At 46.5% G+C, this 16,675-nt stretch overlaps 1 protein-coding gene across 4 annotated transcripts in view; it reads left to right on the top strand.

The window, feature by feature from the left end:
* The window catches only part of PMEPA1 (prostate transmembrane protein, androgen induced 1), a 47,421-nt gene that overhangs the window by 20,385 nt on the left and 10,361 nt on the right, over nt 1-16,675 (top strand). Inside the window, exon 1 of one of the 4 annotated variants that reach the window (XM_030463132.1) lies at nt 5,282-5,367. The exons of the other annotated variants lie outside the window; for them this stretch is intronic. Within the exon in view, the coding sequence (XP_030318992.1) occupies nt 5,349-5,367 (19 nt within the window). The 5' untranslated portion in view covers nt 5,282-5,348. Of the gene's footprint in view, nt 1-5,281; nt 5,368-16,675 lie in introns of those variants that run through there. 4 annotated transcript variants of the gene reach the window in all.

Below are 16,675 nucleotides of genomic sequence, written 5' to 3'. Positions count from 1 at the left end.
GGAACTGATGAACTCTGTCTCTTGATTTTTAGCATGAGATGCTTCTGTCTCGGGGTTTTGTTAAAATACAATGGTGGAATTTTGAAGGTTTTCAGCAGATACAAAGCAAGTAAGTCCCCTAGCAACAAAGGAAGGGTTGTTGTTTTCTTTTCCCTTTAATGCAGAATTTTTTGCCATGAAGCATTTGTGAAATTCTTTCATCCTTTAACTCAAAGATCAAGTTTGTCAAAGGAGATATTTTTAATGGCATTTTTTACATATTCACGGATGGGACTTGAACCCTTGATGTGCATCTGCTTGTTCCCCCTGCCCCAGCCCACCCTGGCTGACTGAGTGGTCTGGTAGCTTCAGCCTTTCCCTGGCCTGGAGGGTGGAAGGTAAGGGGGAGGGAATGGTTTGATAAATAAATTGATAGCAAGAGTTTCTTTTTCTCTTTTTTCTTTTTTTCTCCTTCCTGGCAAGAAGACATTTTAAAAAAAGGCAGGATCATACTTTTTATTATTGAATTAAAATCTGTTAAATAGTAACAGTGAGCCAAAAAATGAAATTACTATTAGGCAGTACTCTTGGTGAAGGGGAATGCTCCTGGATCTGGCTCACTTCTACATTGTGTGTGTATGTGCATGTGCATTATGTGTGAAGAATGAGTGTATGAAGCTCAAGAAGAGGTTTTTAAATAGAAATAACACTGGCAGCTCTTTCTCCATGAATCCGAGGCTATTATGTGTCTGGCTCTTGCCAACATGAATTGCAGAGGAAGTTCATGTAAACTCCATGGTTGATTTGACAGCTGCACAGCCGTGGCGGGTTTGAAGCTTGGATGCTGCTGAGCAGAAATTATGACATTTTTCTATGTCTGGTGATTTACCTTCTTGAAGAGAGTGAGAGGGGACTGAGGGACCCTGTTTCCCACCCCAATCCTGGCACCTTCACAAGAAGTTGGGCAGTGATGGCATTGCCTTCTGTCCCACTGGCGTTTGGTGCTTCCACATCTTACTGAAGGTCTGTGATTCCAGAGTGGCTGAAAACCATGGCAACAGAGAAGTGGGGTGACTGCAGCTGAGCATTCATCAGACACCTTGTTTTATCCTTAGGGCAAAACCTGAGAGTTAATTTCTTCCACAAAGCTTTATCTGTGGTCTTGTTACTTCCACTCTCAGTTGAGGGCCATGAGGCTGATCAGAGGTCTGGAGCACCTCTCTATGAAGAAAGGCTGAGAGAGTTGGAGTTGTTCAGCCTGGGGAAGAGAAGGTTTTGGGGAGACTTTAGAGCACCTTCTAGTACTTGAAGGGTCTACAGGAAAGCTGAAAAGGGACTTTTTGCAAGGGCATGGAGTGATGGGGTGAGGGAGGACAGTTTCAAGCTGCAAGAGGATAGATTTAGCTTGGATGTTAGGAAGAAATTCTTTGCTGTGAGGATGATAAGACACTGGAACATGTCTTCCAGAGGCATTGTGGATGCCCCATCCATGGAAATGTTCAAGGCCAGGTTGGTTGGGGCTTGGAGCAACCTGATCTAGTGGAAGGTTGCCTATGCAGAGGGCATTGAAACTAGATGATCTTTCAGGTCCCTTCCAACCAAAACCAGTCTGTGAAAAAGTCGTGGATTTGTGCTGCCCAAGGAACTTGGGGGAAGGAGGACATGGTTTGTCCCACCAATGCTTGTTGGTGTCAGCTCCCTGCTCCTCTGCAGGGGCAGCTGGGCTGCTGTGGAGGAGCTGTGCTGCAGAACCTGTGGGTTGGGTGGCTTTGGGCTCCTCCTCTGCAGCCCCTGAAGGCAAACCTGCCCTTCTTACCCCTTCAGAAATCCTAAAGCTGTGTGGGGAGCAAACTGCACCTGTATGCACCATGGCAGTGGGAAAAATGCGGGGTTAATTCTTCTGCAAACCCACCAAATGATGCTGCTTGTGTGGAGCGCAGGGGAAAATAAGTTAAACTCTCCATAAGGGAAGAAAAGCATCCAGCCCCATTCTTTACTGCTCATTTTAGTAATTTCTTCCAGATAACCTACACATCTGCGTCAGTGCAATTAAGGCAGAAATTCTGTCTAATGAACAGTTGTAGCCCTGGGGCTATTGCGGAATGAACAGTGAAGTTGGAAACAGTCTTATTAAAATAATAATTAAGAAACAAGGGTGGGGAGACAGAGGGAGGTGCAAAGGAGGAGGTGGTGGGATGCTATAGGGTGAGGAGCAGAGGGGAATGGCAGTCAACATGGTTTTGAACTTTCAGGGGTGACTCCCCAGTGTCTGTGTCCCCCCCCCAGAAGCAGCCGTATGGTGTGGTTGGATCAGGGCTGGCACACCCCAGCCCCCTCCCTCCCTCCCCAGGGGCATCTGGTCACGCCATGTCACAACAAAATTAAGTCTTTAAATACCAGTCTTGCATTTTGTTAAAAGTGGCTGCCTGTAGGGTCGCTGGAGGCCTGCAGGGCACTTGCTCCACCGTGGGCAGCATTAGCTGTCCTGTTAAGCCAGATCAGCTATTTTGCTTACTTTTTTTTTTTTTTTTTTTTTTTTTCTTTTTTTTATTTTGAGACTTTGGTTCTCCAACAGCTGATAGAGCTCAGTAAGGGAGGAGAATGTTTATTGTGTTGGACAGGATTAAATCTGCTTTTGTTTTTTTCCAGAAAACTGACCTTTCTCAGTAAAAAACCATGCAGTGCAGACCCACATAGTTTGCTTTAACTTTTCTTTTTCTCTTGCTCTCCTGGGGACAGTGACTGCCCAGAGTGAACTGTATCAGTGATGGAGACTGGTCAGTTTTGCCACTGTGAGAAAGTTTATGACTTTTCTTCTAAGTAAATAAATAAAAAAAATGATTTTTATAGTGTTAACACTTGGAGCTATAATAGTGTCTCCACAAGTCATCGTTCTGTTTCAATAAATCAATTAATACTTGGAGATGGCTTTCTCAAACCTAGTACACTCCTGTTTAGAAATGCGTGAGCTGCAGATTAACAAAATAAAAATAAGCAAATGCCATCAAAAAAAAAAAAAAAGGCCAAACAAATCCCACTGGATGATGCATTAGAATGATTTCAGTGGGATTTATATCTATGAGCTGTGGGGTTTTTGTGGGTTTTTTTCCTTTTGAAATGGTTGTGAACCAGAGTGATTACTTATCATTTTCGTTTTAACTCCATCTGACAAATCGTTTTAGATGGAGAAAGCAATACTGCATCTTTAAATGGCTACTCTGTCAGTGCATCTTGCCGGGCTTTAAATGCCCTTTGTTATCGCAGTCTAGACAGGACGCAGGCGGAATATTTGATATGTTATAAGGCAAAGATTTGACAAGGTTGAATTAATTTACTGGCTTATTTAAAACTGAATTTCAAAACATTTTTCCTTACAAACTTGTCTTTCTATTCTTTTTTTTTTTTTTTTTTTTTTTTTTTTTCTTCAAAGTTAGTACAGTATGTTTCAACTGTTTAGACTGGGAGAGACATTAGCTTACTGCAGCCTGCAGTACTTTAATTGCCCTTTTTATGACTGTCTAGACATCATGCAGATGCATGTTTGTGGTGAGAAGACATTTCCCCCTCTGGTTATACGATAGTCTGAAACCTTTACATTGCCTATCTCCTTACCCCCTCTCTCTTGGAATGTGCTTTATTCCCTCCATCTCTGAAAATCACTTTTTCCACTGTGATTTATTTTTTTGAAGGACGCTTCAGTCCCTATTTTTTCTGTTGTTTTCCACATGCTTGTTCGCAAATGGCAATGCTTTCAGGGGGAATAAAGGTATGTGGAGCAAATGGCTCTGGGAGCCTCCCTGGCAGGACAGGCTGCAGAAGCCAGGGCTGAGGGATGGCTTTGAGCGCTCTTTCTGTGCCACGTCCTGGGGGTACCTGCGTCCCTCTGCGAGCAGAGCAATCCCTATGTATGGCTGTGTTTGTTTGGGTTCCCCTTGCCATAAGAGCGCAGCCTTGCCAGCCAGGTTTAAGAATGAAAATATCGGCAAGGTTTGAATGGGTTCGGAGTTTTTAGTTATGCAAATCGGGTGCATTAATTAACCCCGTTGCTATAGCTACTGCTTTATTGTTAAATGCAGTGAAAAGGGGACAAGCTGTGTCCGTGGATAATCCTCCCCTCTGTGCTCTTCCCCCTTTCCCCATCCTCCCGAAGTCTCCCCGGTGCGAGGGCAGCTGCCGCCCTCCTCCCGGGCCCCGGTGCCACCCGCCGCTCAGCGGCCTCGTCCCCGCGGGCAGGTGGCTGGTGGCCCAACGAGGTGGCTTCAAAAGCCGGGCTAGAAATCACCTCTGTGGAGGGGATGAGCGAGACGGGGGGCTCCTCACCCCCTTGGCCTCTTCCCTCCAACCAGCCCCAAAACCTATTGTCAGGGATGACCCCGTGGGTCAGCTCTCTGCCGCCGTCCCGTGTCATCAATCTGCTGTCTGGAGGCTTCGTGGGGATGGGACAGGGTGCTGGGGACAATGGGGTGGGCAGGGGGGGCACGCAGATGTGCCAGGGGATGGGGATTAGGGTGGAGAGGAAGGCTCAGCTTGTCCCACCACGACTGGGCGAGGGGAGGGCTTGGGAACCCAGCCCCATTCTCTGCTCCAAAAACCATCTCTGCTGAGCAAACGCTGCTGGGTTTTATATGGAAGAAGAGCTTCTCTTTTTTTTGTACATGCTTAAAAACTCAGAAATGCAAAACACTGCCACGAAACTTACACCTTCCAGCAGATCTGCTGTAGGAGTTAAAACCTTTCTCAGGCAGTTGCTATAGCTGAGGTAGAAGTAAATTTATTACCTTTAATTTTGTCAGATTTGGGGCGTTTTTACTCACCTCCCCCATTCACTCTGTTGTGTGTATATAAAAATATTTTTAAAATTCTCATTTCTGTATGCACATACATTCGCTCCCATCTGGTGATGTTCAGACCAGTTCAAGAACTGAACTTGAATATCTCAGTGACCAAACACTGTGTGCCTGTCTGGGCATTTGCATGCATTTTGCATATTTTTTTTTTCTGCAGTGCATAATTATGTCTAATTTAAGATTGTCCTTGTTCCATGGGAGTGATTTACCTTGTGAAAGGTCACTCTTTTTGTAAGCAAAAGCTGCAAAATGATGTAGACGATAACGGCGCTTCGGGAGAGGCAGAGAAGGGAGAGGTGTCCTGCTGAAGGGCCCTGGACAGGGTTGAGGAAATCCGGTGGCAGTCACAGCTCTGTCATGACCTGTGTGGCTTGGGCCAACTTGCTCAATCCGTGTTTCAACACCCGTCTGCAAACTGCCCATCAGGGCACGTGTCCTGCAGGCCCCAGGAGAGCTGTAGCCATTCGACCTCGGGATGGGGACACGGTGGGGTCCCTTGTGCTGCTCCTGGATGCTGATGGGATGCTTGGGGCTGTGCCGGGTGAGGTGGCGTGGGGGAGCTGTGCTGATTCATGCAGGAAAATCGCTGGAGGAGCTGATGTTCCCAGGTCACAGCTGGTGCAGGTTCCTGGCTTCTCTCTGCCTCTGCTGCATCCCTGAGCTGGGTGCTGGTGGGAGTTTTGCTTGTGGCGGGGAGGTGTGGGTACTGCTGCTGCTTGTCCCCACGTCCCTCTCAGGGTGCCTGTGCTCCAGCGTGGGTGCCACAGGACCAAAACCTGTTGGGAACGGGCTGATGAACAATTTTCCCAGGAATAAGTGGAAATGGGAATTTTCTAGATGACAGCCAGGGTGGAGGGGAGTGGAAAGGGAAGACACTGGGGAGGAAAACCTGGTAAAAGCTGGTATATGCAGCGTTCAGCTGGCAGAGGCTGTGGGCCATGCTGGTGCCAGCTGGCCACTTTGCAGGGGGGTGTCCCACATGGAGCGGGAAAGCCCGTGCCATCTCCCTGCTTTGCGGGCGAGCAGAACACTTTCTGCCTCCCTTTCTGTGTGCACCACTGCAGCAAACTGGATCCTCGTGACCTGCAGAATTCAAGTTGCCTGGTTTTGATGGGCCTGGGGAGTAATCATCCCCTATTCCTCAGTGTCTCTGCAGCAGCAGAAGGGAGCAGGGGGGGATGCGGTGCAGGCGGCCGTGGCTGCCGGTGAAGCTGCAGGTGCTGTGTTGGTGTGAGGCAGCTCCACTACAGCAGGAGACAGGGCTCAAGCAGTGTTGGAATGAGAAACCCAATTTCTGTAATTGCTGTTAGCTTTCTGGTGAGGTGGCAAAGCCTTCCTTGGATGGAGCACTCGCTCTCCATGGAGCATCCGCGACTGGCAATTTGTCTGTCGAAACAGATGTGGGCAGCAACAAACATCTATTTCTATAACTAGAAACAAATTTGGTAATTGCCTCTTTCAACAGGACTTGCTCAAGCAGGAAATGAAATTCCTAAATGGCAGTTAGCAAAAGTATTTATAGCTAAGTTCATAAATGAGATGTGCTTTCCTTTGTCATGAGTTTCTGCTGGGTGGAAGGAAAGAAATCTCTATGGTAGCAAGTCATATATTGATCAGGAGTCTTTCCAGGGTATATGAAAATACTTGCTTATTAATGTGTTTATTTTTACTAGCGGTAGAGAGAACCCTGACAAAACCTCTTTGGTCTTTCAGGGTCAGCTGGCAGGGTTTGATCCAGATGTTGTGTACTGTGCTTTTTCACTTGTTCCTCTGTAGATTATTTTTTTCCTGGTTCAAGCTATTTATGAGTGCAAACTGTAAAGTCTTTTCCCTGTGTTTCCCTCTGTATGCTGGTGTTTAATGGGATGGGTGACACTCTGCCCTTGCCCCTGCCCCAGACATAGACCAGGGCTGATGCTGTCAGGAGCAGGAGATGCTCTGGTTGTTCTCAGCTTGGTGGAGGCCATGAGCCTTGTTCAGTGTTTTCTAATGAGCAAGCAAATTTGCCTATCTTTTATGTGCAAAATCAAAATGACTTTATTCTTTTAATCCAGTTTAGTTGTCCTTACCCTTGGGAGTAACTTCAAAAGCAACATACTCCTTCCAGTCATCTCAGTAGGCTGGGATCAGGCTTACCACGCATAAAATTCGTTGAAAAGAAGGAGGTGAGAGAAATAGACACAAAAAGAGAGGGAAGAGGCTTGTGTATGCAAGCTTTTAGAGAGTCTGAGTGTCCCAAAGAGCCTCGTTATTTCCCATTGCTCTGAGGGAGCTGGTTAATGTCTTCATGAGTTTCTCTAAACAAGTCTTCGGTTGATGGCTCCCTGCTCAGAGCCAGGAGGTGTCCCAGCTGAAGGTTCTGCTGACACCAGCTCTCACATTTGCAGTATCCATGAGAATGCTGAGTGCTGCCATACTCACCTTGCCTTTCTGGCCCTTACTTCCAGCTCCTGCTCCCTGCAGCTGCCACTGTGGCCATGCTAGCTCAAGGAGGTCACGTTTACAGAGCAGACACACTGGTGTGATTGGGACAGTTATTGTGTTTTAAGCCCTAAAAAATTTTCTGAGGCCCAGGCAGTCTGATACTTCTGTGTCTCTAAGCATGAAAGGGGCCATTTCCTTTGCCAGTGACTTGGAGGACTTGATTACCCAGTGTGAGAAGTGAAAACTACCTATATTAAACACACAGTTATGGCCCAAAGATTGACACTATGATCATGAGTTCTTGGGACCCCATCATCTGTTCTTTAGCAAAGTTTTTTCTCAAACTTTCTGCTTTTCTGAGTCCCACTTGCTCTCTGCCCTCCTGCTCCATTCTCAGCCTTCCATTGCTAACTCACAGGACATTATTCTGCATCAGAACCAGCCCTGGTGAATCTGGAAAGGCAGTTTAGCTGTTAGCTGTACTGATGATGCATGAAGCAGGACCAAATCCAGGGGGCTCTTTCCAGCTGTCCTGCCTGTTGTCACGGGCCTGATCCTGCTCTCTTTGATGTCTTGGCATTGCTGTTGCAGCTCTGGCTTCAAGATGCTGCTGATCTGTGCCAGCAGTGGCAGTATCAAGATGGTATTCCATATCTATCTCCAGTACTTTCTGTGCTGCCATGTAAACAAATACAATTGCTGACAATCTGCTGGGCCCTTCAGATGTGGTTTTATGGAGACATTATTTAGAAGATAAACGTAGCAGATAAATGCTAATACACAAATACTGCAGTAATGACTTTGCCTGGTCTGATTGGTTTTAAGGTGACGCAACAGAGGAGCAGTGGAGGGTGAGTGATCTGCTGTCTGAAGTTCTTTGTTCTTTCATCTCCTCTTCCTCATCTGCAGTCTCCGAGAGGGAGAACATAGCTCTCTTTAACGACTGGAGTGGTGGATGGAATGGCTTCTGTAAACCAGGAGCAGTGTTTGGTGCTGCACCCTCTCTTGCAGCCTTTGGGTTCTAGCTGCTGCCTGGAGCTGTTTTGGTTCTTGCTTAAATTAGAGCTGTTCAAATGTAATGCTTGGCATAATGTGTATGTCCCTTTCCAGGTGGGGCTGGAAGGATGCAGCAGGTCAGAGCTGCTCTCACTGGGCTGTGTTGCTGCCCTGCCAGGGTGTTCTCCTCCATACAGGATGTGTGAACAGGGCAGGGTGAGGGGCCACGGTCAGAAATTATCCCAGCACTGGCCCTGATGCCGGTCCTGTGGGATACTCTGGAGTCTGAGCCCCTACAGCTGTTTATTGAGGAGCTGTGAGTTTATTCCTACTAAAATGATAGCTCTGAAGGGTGACTAGATTCACATGGCTCTTCTGGTCATTTTTTAACCTTAAGTAGAAAAAATGAGGTCCACACTTCAGCTGGACTTGATTCTGCAGAGTTTTAATCCTCAGGTCCTTCCAGGGAACCACATGCTGCTCCAAAATGTGTCCAAATTGTGGTGTAATGTCTGTCCCCTGCTCTCTAAACAACTTGCAGACTCTGACAACTCAACAAACTCTCTGACAACTTGCAGTTGTCAGGCACAAATACAGGCTCTTGGGTAAGCAAGACTTAAACCCGTCCTGGGGAGGTGTGCATGGGGACCAGGCAGATCTCAGGCCAACTCTGCTCCTTGAACCCCTCTTTGGTCCAAGTCTACTGCATCATAATTCAGTAATTTCAGCTCACAGCCTTGCAAAAGGCCACATGTCAGTATGGGTGAGGCAAGGCAGGACAGGGTGTCCTCAGCCTTCATTTTCCAGAAGTGATTAGGAATTGTTTTGTGGCCTAATTATTGGCACGCAAGGTAGCGTCGTGCTCTCAGCTGTTCATGGCAAGGACTGTCCTTGTGTGTCTCCTTGTTCTCAACAGTGCCTCTGGGCATGGCTGAAGCTGTGGTGCTGTGAAATGTCAGTGGAGACCAGGGAGGGGAGCAGGCTGGGCTGTCAAGTAGCTGACAGAATGGATAAGGGTGTCTTTCCTCCTCCTCCTCCTCTGCAGCCTGCTGGTACCCAAGCCCCTGCCTTTGGCTATAGATGTGGGTGCTGAGAATGGCTGAAAGTCAGACCCATCACTTCGAGTTTAGGGCAGTGTCTCTGCCTTCCCATTGGCAATAAGTTTCGTGTGAAGATGGCAGCTCAGGTCTGTTGGAGAAAATGCTGGGTCATATCCTCCTTCTGCCTGTCAAAGCCCATGGGTGTGCAGGGGAGCAGTCAGGAACCTCTGGATCAGCAGCCAAGAATGATGCTTGCTACAGGGTGTGACAGACACTAATTCTGTAAGAGGGGGGACTGTGGTCCACCACTATTCCAAGACCTGTTTTCTGTTTGCTTTTTGAGGAGCTGCACAAGCTTGTTGAGAAACCTTTCAGGTTAATGGCCTGAAAATTCTTGGCTGAAATCCTTAAACATTCCTGCTCAGCATCCCACAAAGCTTCTAAGTGCAGAATTTGGGGAATCATGAGCAGGGAGGAAGGAGTATGCCTGCTCTTTAGCTCCAAGCTTGAAATTATTGCCTGTACCAGTCTGGTTTGGACTTCCATTTCTCCCCGCTCACCACCTTCCTGATGACTCTTGAATAGCCTCATGTGCACATAATCAGTCAAAAAGTAGCTGTACCTTATTTCTGTCTTTGACATGCTTTTTAATGTAACTAGGGTGCTGCCATCAAGGGTTACAAAGAACCTGTTCAAACAGAAGATGCCCAAGGGTGGGGGTGGATGAAAAGATGAGAAAATTGGAAGGAGAGGGAACTGCAGTCGGGGCCGCACACATCTCTGCTGCATCTTGTTCTGAGTCACTCAGCCAGGGCAGCACTGTGGGTATTGGAGGTGTTAATGGAAAACCAGGGATGAAAGTGCTCAACTGCAGGTTTATGAACACTTCATTAATTCTTCTGGTTAATTTTGCCATGTCTGGATAGACTCTGTGTGTAGGGACCTTTCTTTCTGGGGTGCAAGGGGGAGGCGTGTGGAGGACAGAGCTCTGCAGTCAGTTGAATTTACCCTAAATCCCCAAGGATTAGGGAAGAAGCCAGGACATGTGGTGTGACATTACCATGCCACCATATTTAGCTGATGGGAGGCAACAATTAATTTATGGATTTCATAAGCTTCAAGGATGGACATGGCCCAATCATTCCCAGTTCCCAGGGTCTGTGATGGAAGCTGGTGCTGCTACCAGGCACTGCTGGTGGATGTCCCCACCTATGTGCCCCTCTCCATGTCACTCTTCGTTCTCAGCTGGAATCTGTTGAGTCATGGTGCTGAGTCACCCACGTGAGCCAGGCTCCCAAAATAACCCCAGGCACTCCACAAAGTAGCCATGCATGGTGAGGAGCAGAAAGTGCTGCCAAAGGCTCTGAGGACAGAAAGCAAGATGCTTTTCTCAGCTCTGATTTCTCTAAGCATCACTTAGCTCTGTGCATGGTGCTGAGGGGTATCCTGCTGCCATGCCACAGGAGGCACATGTTTGCCCAAGGGCTGGTTGCTGGCAGAGGGCTGGGGTGCCCTGTGCTGTGGGTTTCTTGTTCATGCCAATAGGCTTGTGCCCAGTTAATTGCTTCCTGTTGCTGGTGTGCTCTTTGGCTACCTGCCTGCTCCAAGGGTTGTGCTCCTCCTGGAATCCCAGGAGGGACACGGTTCCTTGGAAGGGCTGAGTCAGAGCTCGCTCTCATTCCTGTGCTGGGTGACCTGGAGAGAGACTTTGCCCCTCTGTGATGGAGGGGTGGGCTGGGAGCCTGGGATCACTACTTGGCCACTGATCTAGGTGATCACCTGGGGTCACTGCTGGGGTGGGGTTGAGGGTGCTACCAAGGGCAGGATGAGGCCTGAGAGCACAAGCTGCCTGCTATGAGAAAGGAGTCTGCTGGAGAGTAGAGAGGTACTGCCCATCTTTGTACAAGAGCTGATTATATCTCGTTGTATTTCAACAGGAAAGTTAGAAAAGTCAAAATTTTTCTGCCTGCATTATCAGGGCTTGTTAGGCAACAGGAGGAACCTTTACAAACCTATCCCATTCAGTCTTGGTGTAAAAGTTGTAATGGTGAAAACGAAGACCAGAAGTGAAGTCACAGACCATGTTGTGGTTCCTTGGCTCTTGCATTAGGCACTCACAGGTTGTTTCTCTGGTATAGGGGATATTTTAATTAAAAATAGTCCCTGTGTACAGTGGAAAATGGCCATTTTTGAAGTATTCCTGCAGCTGGGATGCAGAGTAACTTCCCAGCATAGGCAGGGACTCGTATCTTGGTTTGGGGATATTTGTGGAGGGGCTTCATTAGAGCAGTCCTTGTACTTTGGTGGGCTCAAACCCTCCTGCCCAGTGAGGAGCTGCTGCTGCTGGGAGTGAGTGCCCGTGTGGGCAGGGATGGCACAGCTGTGATTTGGGGGGAAATGCTGTTTCCCCAGTTCTTTGAAACTTCTGAAATAGCAAAACCTGTGTTGTTCTCTGCCCCAACACACAGGTCACAGAGAAGGCAAATAAAGTGGGTTTAAAATGAAATATTAACTCTAGGGATTTTCCCTAATGTAGAAACTGTGATTTTGAGTAGCAGAAAATCCCAAAGGAAGTAAGAGTCAGGGAGACTGAAAAAGGGCTATGTTGGAATTTTCCCACAGCAGTGGGGCTGTGCCCAGCACTCCCAAAGCCTGGTGAAGGCTTTGCCTTCCACTGTTACCACCTCTCCTCCTTGTCAGACACATGGAGCAATCTCCAAACAGTTTTAGGTGTATTTTCCCAAAGAATGTCAATAAAATAGCAATTATTGGGCTCTGATGCTGAGGGACGGTCATGGGAGAATCCAGCAGCTGAGGTGCATATCCCATGTATCCTGGGTAAAAATTAACTGATGGCTCATTAACTTCTAGCAGGGAGGTTTGCTGGGGTGGTATCTCATCCTGTCTGCTGTGAAGCAGGGTGTTGGATTGCCTCACACTGGGCTGGTGTCCACCAGAAGATGAAATCAGCAGCAGGAGTTTTTGCTCCACACCCTTAAGAGAATATTTTTGATGGTCTGTGTGAGCTTGTGATCGGACTCATCATGCTTTAACTGTCCCAGCAATCTGTTTCAAGTCAGAACTAAGGGGGTTTTAATGATAAAAATACCCAGAGGAAGTGAAAGTGAACTTAGGAGAAGCAAAGTATTCTGCAGGGGATTCTCTGCTTGCTTTAGTTTTATTTCAGCAAAACAGACCTGGGTTTTAACGCAGTGCACCACTGCATTTATGATGACTGGCATATTACTTTTCTTTTTCTAACCTTTTACTTAGGAGCTGTGGCTAGTGCAGCTACATTTGTTCAGCTTAGCCAATGTCTCCTGAGTAATTTCACTTCTCCTTCTCATCACTTCTCACACAATATGCAATTCCAATGTATATAGAAATTGTAATTGAAGCTTACAGATAGCTGTCTTGACCTGCAGATGTATATTATACCCAGCTGAAAGCAAAGGTCATCTTGTCTGAGACCCTGTCTGAAAGCTGTTCTGTCCCCTTGGAAATGATAGCTTGAGTCCCTGTAATTATTTCAACAAAATGCAGGTGTATTTTTTTTTTCCTCCTCGTTATACTTGCCAGTGCTTTGGAGCATTTGTCCTCAGCAGTGATACTCTTCATAGAAGGAAGAACATTAATAAAGTTTATCGTAAGCATTTTATGAACTGTATTATAGCTGTAAAAAATAAGGAAATGCATTTAAATTATATCACAGCCTCAACTCCCCTGTGGCTGTTGTGAGCCGTATGTGTGTGTGCAGAGCCTCAGAGCTCTGTTAAAACTCAAGTAGCTCTTGCAAAATATTTATAGATTTTAAACCTGTGGGTGCTGAGCATTTTGTTCATAGGCACCTGAAGAAGCTCTGAGATGCACCTTTCTGCAGCTGCTTCTGTCAAGCCCTGAGCATGGTCTTCAGCAACTGTGCTGATGAGATGCCATCAGCTGCTTTTTTCATAGATTTCAGACACTTTGGAGCTTTATTATTTTAGTACCAGGCAGCTGCCCAGTGCGGGCACCAGGGGCACACACTGCCCTCCTCCAAACCAAGAACACTGAGCAGGAAAGTGGAGTTCTGAAGGCTTTGAGAAGCATTGGAGTCTCCTATCATTTATTAATATAATGCCATAATCTGCTGTGAAACCCTTACTCAAGGCCACACATGGTTTGAAGTGGCAAGTGAGTAATGAACTTGAAGAATTGGATGTGACAAGTGATTTTACTTGATCACGAATATCCAGCTTCAGGATTGTGAGAATCTGTGGGGGAAAATGCTTAGTTGCAAAAGAGTTGCACGCATGCTGACCAGCCAAAGCTGCAGCGTCTAGACAGAAAATACAGAAAAGCAGGTTGTGTCACTTAAATGGGATGTCTGAACCTGTTAGTTTGAAACGTTTTCTGGAGTAAAAATTATGCAAAATTAAATTATTGTGACCTTACTTCGCATTGGAGGCTGAATATGCCCATTTTGTATAGCCTAGTGCATTTATAGCATCTCCCTTGGGGAAAATTAGAGACAGAAATGGAATGAGGCCTTTTCTAATTGAAAAGTGACAATGATTAGGAAGCCAAACACAAAATGTGTTGCAGTTTTTTTTTCTTGGTTTTGTTGTGTGTGTTTTTAAGAATACCAGTAGAATTATAAATAATGTGCTTTGCAGTTTGGCTTGTTTTTCATTCCCCAAAGGCTTTTTATTAGCATAGCAGCTGAATTGCAACTGGAATAATAATGTATTAACTCAGAGTTTGGGTTTTTAATGATCTTTCTTCATTAATTTGACGGAGCTGCTTGGATAAAATCTTACCAAGTACATGCAGCTTTCCAGTGTGTTGGGTTTTTTTCCCCCATTTCTGCAAATGAAGCCCATGAAGACAAGTTAAAACAGAGGGAGAGTTGGCAGAAACTTTGGCGCCTCGAGTGGGGATGAGTCTCTTGAAACTTGAAAAGCACAAATTGAGTGTGTGGGACTTTTTTGTTGTTGTTGTTGCTTTGCTTTGCTTTTTATTTCATTTTTTTCCAAAAGCCACATTGGGCAACATGAATGTTGTTGGGATGAAAGCTCATCTCAGTGTTCCTGATGTGCTTGCTCTTGGCACGGAGAGGCTGTGTTGGAGGTAGAGCCATACCCAGGGCACTCACTGCCCCTTCTCACCCAAAATGAGATGTTAAAATTGCTCCTTTACTGATAACACCAGTGTGACTGCTATAAAGTTCCACACTGAATAACTCAATTTAGAGCTTGAAGAGCAAGGCATGATGCCTGCACCTCCCTGTGGCCCCTTAGGGGTCCAGCCTGTCCAGATGGCAATCTCCAGGCCAACATGGGAGGGAGAGGTAGAGCAGGAGGAGGATCTGCTGGAAAGCAGTGTCCCCTTCATTCTGGTGATCATACTCCTGGCAATTGTTTTGTAATACCCCAATTACAGGATTTCCAGAGCCAGAATAAAGAGCTTTTAGGGCAGGAATGGAATGGAGGAGATACTGGTGTGTTGTCCCATATCATGGTGGAATTCCTACCCTTTCTTCTGCTTCAGGCTCTGCTCATTATATGTCTGTATGTGTATGCAGGAAACTTGGCTTAGGTCACTTGTAAATGGCTCATGTCTGGAGTGTTTCTTCCCAGGCAGGAATTAGGGCAGCACTTCCTGATGGCCGAAACTTCACCTGTGTCACCAGAGAACTGTGACCTTCAGCAAGGTTTGGTTCATTTAAGGGACCTCTCATCCTAGGAAAGGAACTTTGGTTTTGGGTTTTGGCTTGCTTGGTTGTTGTTTTTTTCCAGAAATATAACCTCTTTTAACAGAAAAGGGAGTTTTCCATCACTTGTCTCATTTATATTTTTTTCTTGTGTTTTATCACCGTGGCCAAAGCACATGCTGTGTTTCGAGACTAAATTGACTCATCTTCCTAAAAACCCTGGGGTTTTTTGTGTTTGTTCGTTTGTTTGTTTCGGGTATTTCTCTTTTCTGTAATGAATTCTTCAGAAAGCAGGCTCTGCACTCCAGCTGGGTGGCTGCTTTCCAGCCCTTGGGCTTCACAGCCCATGCGTAGGTGAGGCAGAGAGATTCTGGGTCACTGCTCCCCAGGGTCTGGCTCTTAGTGGGTGACCTGGAGCCCACCCAGAAGGGTCTGTGGGGCATTCCATGCCCAGGCTTCTCCCTGCCAGTCAGGTGCTGGAGGTGATCTGGGATGCTCTCAGTGAAGAGATGTTGTTTTCTTTTTTAATGATTTTGCATCATCCTCTTTTCCCAACCCTTTAAGTTTTGGTGTGTTTGTGCATCTGGTTAATCTGATTTGTCTTTAGAAGAAACAAGCTCCTGTTTCAGCCTGTTCCTCCAGCACAGGGCACCCGAGGCAGCTCTCAGGTCTGGTCACTGTTTTTTCCCATGGGTGAGCTTTGCTGCTGCTTTGGAACTAGGTATAAATTGTTGGAAACATGGTTTTTTTTCCAGGCTCTTCCTCTCACGTTGGCATTTGGGCACCTTTTCACGAGATGCCTCTAGCTAAAAGGAATTTTGCAAGGCAAAATTCCTTTGCAATGTTTGGCTTCTAATCCCTCTCTTCCTACCCCATGTGTAATATTCCAGTATAGAGGCATCTGTGTTTTAGGGGTGCTGAAAGTGTACAGGCTCCATCTCACATCTAACTTTAATGTACAAGGCTTCTGCTTTCAAGGTGTAATTCTGCTTTTGAAGGTGGTGGGCAGAGCTGGTTCAGCATTTTGGGCAATGGCAGAAATAGCTGCTGTTCAGCAGAATGAGCTCTGAGGTAACTGGCAACACTCACCACCTGGACTGTTTTCTTGACATTTATTTGATTTTACTGGCACTTAAATGCCACCTGCCAGGAGAAAACTTTCCATAAAAAAAAAAAAAAAATATTTTCCTGACTCAGCAGAAGCCACTCCAGCTGGTACAAGCAGCATGATGCTGCCCTTTGAGGCATGATGGATCTTTCTGTGTTTGCACAGATATTTATGTGTGTGTGTCTGCATAGATAAAAAAGACCCCATGATCCCTTAGGGCACAGCTTTCTTAAAATGGATTTTATAGGTGTCCCTACTGAGAAGCAAACAACGTTTAAATCCCCAGAACTATTGGGTTTTGCTGGTCTGGCTCCTCCTTTACAGCAAGCACTGGAGCGAGCTCCGGGCACTGCAGGCGTGGGGGGGAAACTGAATGGTTCAGGGGTGGCATCTGCTCTCTGGGTGCCAAGTACATGGAAATAATGACCCCAGGGCTACATTCTCCTCTGGTACTCAATTTTCCTTTAGCCTCAGAGAGGTGCAAGGAATTATTTCCTTAGGAAATTTTAGGAGCGGCTTCTTAGTGCCCCCTGCCAAGTGTCTCTGGAGTTAACTGGATAGTCTGTTGCTTGCTTCCTCTTGTTTGTTT

Source organism: Calypte anna, chromosome 20, assembly GCF_003957555.1.
Source record: "Calypte anna isolate BGI_N300 chromosome 20, bCalAnn1_v1.p, whole genome shotgun sequence".
Classification (NCBI taxonomy): domain Eukaryota; kingdom Metazoa; phylum Chordata; class Aves; order Apodiformes; family Trochilidae; genus Calypte; species Calypte anna.
Note: the sequence above shows the minus strand (reverse complement) of the source record. Positions and strands in the feature narration are given on the sequence as shown.